The sequence below is a fragment of the Cyclopterus lumpus genome, chromosome 17 (genome assembly GCF_009769545.1).
Source record: "Cyclopterus lumpus isolate fCycLum1 chromosome 17, fCycLum1.pri, whole genome shotgun sequence".
In the NCBI taxonomy this organism is placed as follows: domain Eukaryota; kingdom Metazoa; phylum Chordata; class Actinopteri; order Perciformes; family Cyclopteridae; genus Cyclopterus; species Cyclopterus lumpus.
The window spans coordinates 18,330,352-18,337,509 of record NC_046982.1 but is presented as its reverse complement, the minus strand read 5'-3'; the positions used below and the strand labels follow the sequence as shown (position 1 = coordinate 18,337,509).

Below are 7,158 nucleotides of genomic sequence, written 5' to 3'. Positions count from 1 at the left end.
AGAGAAGAGTGAAAGTGAAAAAAAGAAAAAGAACAACAAAATCCCAAGATCAAGAAAGTTGCCAAGCAATAGTGGTATCCCCAACTTATCAAGAAAACAATAACAAAAACTGCCTTATGTGTTTTGTAAATATACTATGACATTGAGTATTATGAAGGTAGCTGCTCTCAAATGGAATTTGTGTTGTCCCATAAGCAAACAGGTGAGCAACACATCCCCAGATCCCATGCAACTTCTGTTATAATGGCAATAACCGTTTGTGTACAACCGTTGTTGTTGTTTTTGTGTGTTTTAAAAAAAAAAAAAAACGTTTTTTTTGTTGTAGTTTTGTCTTTTTAAAGATACAGAGCTTACACAATGGACAACAAAATGAGCTTTATAGCGTGTATGTTTCCAGGACAGGATACGTAATACATTGCACATTTAATAGCTGCACTAAACAAAACGACCTCCCGTGTTTTAAAAATAAAATAAAATCGGGAGCTGTAGTTCCACCTCCGGGCAGAAAGGGGGCGCGTTCTCTCGCAAAAATCAGCCCCCACAAAAAAAACAAGCCCCTCCTCCCCTCCGCAGCCAGAAGACTCAAACGGCACGGACAGAAACCTGTTTTTATGTCTGTTGTTGTTGTTGTTGCTTGCATTCATTCTCAGTGAGACCACAGGTATCTCCCCCGAAAGAAAAACCTCCCTCGCTTCTCGTCACCAACCCCCACCCCCACTCGCCGTGTCATTCACTCGCCGTTCCGCAATGCAAGCTCCATCCGCTCCGTAAAAGCCGGCACAGGCACCCAGTCTCAGGCACTCACAGTCCCCCATGCGTACAGGCAAACACACCGTCATTGGAGGAGCGGCACACCCGCAGGAGTCCCATAATCCTCCAGGAAAAAAAGCGTTGAACACCATACAGAAGAGTCTCTTCCCGTCTAATCCAGCCCAGATGTTGCCCCGTTAAATTTTTTTATTTTCTCCCCCCCCCCCCCCCCCCCCCCCCCCCCCCCCCCCCCCCCCCTCCCCCGCCCACAACCTCCACCCACCTCCCTTACCCCGCCCGCCCACCCGATCCTCCGTAAAAGCCTTTCAAGAGCCATCTCCACAGCGAGGTGTTGGAGGCACTAAGTATGGTGCAAATAATAGCCTGCGTTTTGCTTCATCTTTTTTTTCCACCGACTGGAACGCGGCGGTGCCCCCCGTTAACGCTTCCAGGACACACCGGCCCTCGCTGATCCCCCCGCACCGGGTCAGGACAAATCAACCAGAGTCATCCCTCAGAGATCTCGACGCGGAGGCCATCTTAGATGTGCCTCTTCATGTGCAGCGCCAGGTGGTCGGAGCGGGAGAAACACCTGAGGAAAGGGGAGACAGAGAGAGGCGTTAGAACGCCGCACAGTTCGTAGCTCGGTAAATTAACTCATCGGGACTTCTGCAACGCGAAGTGGGAAGAAAACAGTGTTTTTCTGGCTTTCCGTGTCGGTTATTCTTCGGCTACTGAGATCAGGGGTTTTCGACCTGTTGATACTGAAGGCCCACTTCTGATTGTTAAACTTTTCTGAGGACCATACTTCAAAATAAAAGAGAGAGAAAAAAGAAACTGGGCTGTAAATGTGTGTTCTGCCTCTGGAAGTTGCCATGACCAAAGTAAATATTCACGCTTAACCCAAGTCCAATGTATTCATTCCTCAAAACATGCTTTGGGGCTTTTTACTGGCACATGTTTTTGTCTCTGACGTCACGAGTTAGCTAACTAACCAAATCATGCACTTTAACTTTTTTTATGCGTTTTATTGCTGAAAAGAAAAAAATAGATTCCTCTCTTTGGAAGTAAATAAATAATAAATAAATAATCCTTTATAAATTGGGGTTTGGCAGAACCTCTTCTGCGTCCATGTAGATGGCGCTCTGATAGCTGTGTTTAAATGTCTAATATCTGCGACTGGGGGGGGGAGGGCTCAAGGACAAAGCCCGTGCTTTGCCCCTAACAACCTGGCGCCATTATCGGTCATCATCGCCCCCCCCAGCTGGTTCTCGGAAAAACACGCCGATGGCTCATTGAAACGTTGCACCTGTCACGTCGACCCATCGGCGATTTCCCCATTCGACCTCCTTTTGTGATGAAACCTCTTTTCATCCAACCCCTTGACCTCGACCCTCCCCCACCCCCCCGTCAGTCCGTCCTTGACCCCCATTAACCCCTCCACCTAACACGCCGTTTCGATGAACTCCTTTGCATAAGTGGTGCTCTTTTGTTAGTGAGCGAGCGCCGAGCGCGAAGAGAAGATGGATTCACTGCGATGTTTGGAAGTCAGCAAACTGGAAATCCTCTTGGGGAGGGGGGCGGGGGGGGAGAAGGACCCCATAGAACTCCTGACTTGCTCGAGCTTCTTGTAACCTTGACAAACTCGTGTCAGCCGTCACAAACATCCCACGAGAACGCTCACCTGTCGCAGTGGCTGCATTTGAATGGCTTGGCTCCGGTGTGCTTCCTGAAGTGTCTGGTGAGTTCGTCGCTCCGTGCGAAGCGCCACACGCAGCCCTCCCACGAACACCTGTAGGGCTTCTCACCTGCGGACATCACCACGGGGAACATTAGTGAGGAAGTGGGTCAAGAGAGAGACACCCACTGTTGACAGATTTATGCACATGCTCAGACCCCCCCCCCCCCCCCCCCCCCCCCCCCCCCCCCCCCCTACCACACACCTGCACAAAACCTCGTTCAATGGGTTCGTGGCCACGATTGTGTTTTTTTGTCCAATAAGCTTCTTATCGACGGATTATTATCTCGGTCCCTGTTTTTCGTAAGCCCTCTGGAAAAATGCCATAACTTTGCGTCAGTCAAAAACGTCAGAATTATCGGAAACGCTTTTGAAATGCAACGCGTGGCCGTTTCGGACTCGCTCCAAGTTATCGAGGTTTCAGGGGGGAAAAGTGAGATAGTTGGGAGCAGCCGCCGAGCAGATTGAGCCGACTACCGTAAGTTGAGGATGAAAACAACCTCGTGGGTCTCGAGGGCCGTGGAATGCAGCTTCGAGGAGCCGCTCGGGCAGACGGCTAATGTAACGGCTAACGTGATCATTTTTCCGTGATCATTTTTCCAGTCTGCGATGGCAAACGGCTGAGTTTCTGGGTCTGTTCCCATGGTGAAATCTGAGAACTGTTGATTTGTTTTCAGGATCCACATCCTCTGGGTGCTGCTCGGCCACAAAAGGACGCCCCGCCCCCCCCCCCCCCCCCCCCCGCATGAAGTCACGGTCCTCTGTGTGAATTAGGTCACAGTTGAGGGCATACCTCCTGACAAACTATTCAAAGTATGCAGGGGGTTTTTTTCTTCTTTTTTTTTCTTCACGCTCTTCAAAGCAACGTGTCAACACTCAAGTTCAGAAGTTTCCACTCTTCGGACAAGTTGATTAAGTTTGACTTCATCACCCCCCCCACCCTCTCAGGTGACATTTGCATGGCAGCGATAAAAAGCATGTTTACCTGTGTGCGTGCGCTGGTGTGCTTTGAGGTGCGAGCTCTTGGTGTACACCTTCCTGCATCCGTTGAACTGACACCTGTGCACGCGCCTCCTGCCGTCCGGCGACGCCTCCCCGCTGGTCAGCCCCGACCTCTCCGCGGCCCGCTCTGTGCCCCCAGTCCTAATTTTCCCGGGCGAGTGCAGCGCAGTCTGCGTCCCGCTCCACGGCGAGCCCTCCTTGCCCAGCTCGGGCGAGGACGGCGGCGTGCTGATGATGATGGCGGAGCCCAGTTCTTCGCCGCCGTCTCCCAGAATGTCCGTCAACGAGCCGGCGGAGAAGTCGAGGGTCGGGGAGAGCTCTTCGGAGCTGTCCGAGGCCTCGCTGCTGGCGTCGGAGTTGAAGCCGCCGGCGTCGATGTGCTGGCCGTCCTGATTGTCCTCCTCCTCCTTGATGCGGGGGATCTTTGGGTCCGACTCCTTGGTCTTGTCCCCGCAGGCGAGCATCAGCTTGCTCCACAGGTCCTCCTGGCTCTCAAACTTGAGCTCCGTGGCCGAGACGTAGGGCTCGCTCTGGAGGTACCTCTCCAGCTCCAGGCATGTCTGCATGGGGGGGGGGGGGGGGAGGAGGAGGAGGAGACGAGATAGCAGTGAGTTCACTGGGTACACACACGGGCCCGAGGCCTGTAACACAACGCTTCTCTTCAAACAGGAAAGTCCCTAAATTACCCCCCCCTCCCCTCTCCTCCCCCCAAAATAAAATTGGATTCGTTTTTACGGGAAACACAAACGCTACACTGTGTTTATTCTTAGCAGCAGCAGCAGGAGGGGGAAACGCGGTGACACCGTCACATCACTGGCCCCGCTTCCTTCCTGCAGGAAAACACAATGTCCTATGCAGAGGATAGTGGAGCACGCTCTACGGGTGCCCTCAGAGGCCATATCGGGGGGGGGGGGGGGGGGATTATAAGCGCTGCGTTTCCTTCTGAGAGCATGCGAGAACAAGATGCTCTCAACCCGCGGACGCCTCTGCGTGGTTGTGTGTGCGCGCGTGTAGGAGTGTGTGCGTTTTTGGTCATGAAATTTACATATGCTACAGAGCCCCCCCCCCCAACCCCCCACCCCCCATAGGGTTAGGGAAGTGCTTGTAGATCTTTAAAATCTATCAATTATTCAACGTAATGTGGATTTAATAATGCATTCGGAGGCATCGCTAGAAATAACATAGCACACCGGGGACCGAGAGGAGGGAGGTCTGGTTCATGGGGGTCCATACAAAAAAAGAAAAAAGAAAAAAAGAAGCCCGACATTAATACTGCAAGAGCCGCTGTGGATTGTGGGCTCATTTTCCTTTTTTTAAAAGGAAGCACTTCCTCTACCCAGTCATCGAGCATAAGGGCCCCAGACGTGAGGGGCCCCGCTGACGGTTTCCTAATGAAGCAGATTACAAGTTTCATTATGATGAACAGACCAGGAGGTCACGCGGTACGTGAGACGGATGATGAAGAAGTTTAAGTAAAGAAAAATTACTTAAATTATTTTTTTTGAAAACTCAAGGAGGTGTAACCTCAATGTCTCGTCTCTTTCCCTAAACACTTCACTGATTAAAATAACTGAAGGACACGCATCGACAGCATTGTTCATGTGGCAAAGTGATAACGGGTTAAAAAAAAAAGAAGCGTCCATAAAGCGTGGCGTCAGATTCTACCACACTTTATGTCTGAAGGAGGAATGTTGTGGTTGTCATCTGGTAATGAGAGAGAGAAGTCATTCCAGGCAAATGTTTCTTGTCAGCAGTGCTAGATGAATCCCAGGCGAGCTTTAAATGCCTGGGGGGGGGGGGGGGGGGGACTTGGCCCGCAGCCCGATATGAGATCTGATAGAGATAGAAGACAACTGAATGAGAGCTGCCGATACATTTCATTTAAACCAAAACAACAACAAAAAACCCTGAGCAAGAGGCGACTCTCGAACTCAAACTCGTATCCAGTGTAAAATGTACTGTCATCATCCTGGGTCCCTCTCTCTCTCTCTCTGTCAGACTGTCTCTCGTCTGTGTGTGTGTGTGTGTGTGTGACAGAGAGCAAAAGCGAGCGAAAGACAGAGAGAGAGAGAGAGAAACAGACAGAGAGAGAGAGAGAGAGAGAGAGAGAGAGGGAGAGAGAGAAACAGACAGAGAGCGAAGGGAGAGAGAGAGAGAGAGAGAGGAGATGCGCGCAGAGACGCGCACGGCTCGCGACACAGTCGCTAAATCTGTCGGCGTGTCACGGCGTGTTTTTATTTCTTCGTGCCTCTACAACCTGCGAGCGTGAGGCGGAAAATATGTGCGGCAATATTTTCAACGGCAAACGTCATAGGAAGAAAAGAAAAGAAGAAGAAAAAAATATCTATGAGAATACAGAAAAAGAATAAAAGTCACTTAAAAAAATGTGCATATTTGCTCGCTAATATTTAAATATCAAGTCAGCAGGAACATGATTACAGCACGTTGCCTCGGGGATGTTAAAGAGATGTGTTATTAAGGGAACTTGCATTACTTCCCCTTAAAAAAACATTTTTTTTTTTTTTAAACCACGCAAGTTAAAGGAATTAACTGTTGCACTAAATCAAACGTGGAGTTGAGTAAACCACTTTTAACATTGCGCACGTACACGCGCCGCTGTCACCGGAGAGCAAGTTTCACCAAATCACCCACATTCCGCGCACTTTACTACGTAAAAACAGTCGCACGGGACGATCTGTCGAGCTCTCTCTCTCTCTCTCTCTCTCTCTCTTTTTTTCTTCTTCTTCTTTGCGCGTTTCGCTGGAGGGAATAAACTCGTTACCTGCTGCCAGTACTCTTCCAGGGACGGTAAAGCGGAAAAGTATCCGGTGTCGTGCACAATCTGGAGCTCCTGGAAGATGCTACACATGGGGATGACATCCATTTCACTCCTGAGATGCAGCCTGCAGAGAGGAGCGCAAAGGGAAATGAACCGAAAGCTCGCTGTGTTTCGGAGAGAAGCTGGAGTCTCGGCTGCATTCGCATGTGTGAAGGTCCGGAGCCGTGCGCTTCCAGTGGAGGTTTGGAGCGTGTGACGCACCGAGCAGCGCACAACCCTGAACTCTCCAAAAAAAGTCCGTCACTGCACTGTAAAACTTACCCCCCCTACCCCCACCCCCCTACACCCCACTCACTCCACTCCTCCTCCCCTCTCGATTCAAAATTACAGACAACCCCCCCCCCCCTTCCCTCCCCCCCCTCCGCCCGCTCTCCCTCCCCTCCATGTGATTGTATTACGTTTCGGCGCGTCCGCCAATGGGCTCGCGGGAGCGCGCCTCCCTCCTACCAAGACCAACCCCCTGGCCAATGCCGAGCGACAGCCGACTCATCCTGTCTAGTTGTGGTTGGTGCGCGGTCCGAGGCGTCCTCCGGCTCCCATTGGGCCGCATCGGCGCTATTTTTAGAACGGTATATAAACCAGAGTCCTCGCGCACCGAGAACGAGGAAGTCGAACGATTCGAGAGCGCGAGAGCGAGCGCGAGCGAACGGGCGAGAGCGAGCGAGACCGAGAGCGAGAGCGAGCGCGAGAGTCTCGAGAGCCGGAGAAGCGCTACCTGCCGGCCGCCACCGCGGAGCGCGTCGGTCCTTAAATTAGACTCCACTTCTCTGTTTTGGTTTATTTCGTCACACGAAACACGACGGACACCACTTCTCTCGGCGACTAGAAA

The 7,158-nt window shown here is 51.5% G+C and overlaps 1 protein-coding gene across 1 annotated transcript; it reads right to left on the bottom strand.

Annotated features, from left to right (window-relative positions):
• Positions 1-1,056: 1,056 nt before the first annotated feature.
• Positions 1,057-6,590, bottom strand: LOC117747007 (Krueppel-like factor 6). Its single transcript, XM_034556388.1, has 4 exons — positions 6,273-6,590; positions 3,474-4,050; positions 2,435-2,558; positions 1,057-1,342 (listed from the first exon to the last, which is right to left on the bottom strand). Exons 1-4 carry the CDS (start codon positions 6,372-6,374, stop codon positions 1,291-1,293), a joined length of 855 nt encoding a protein of 284 aa, XP_034412279.1. The 5' UTR covers positions 6,375-6,590; the 3' UTR covers positions 1,057-1,290.
• Between the last annotated feature and the right edge of the window lie 568 nt (positions 6,591-7,158).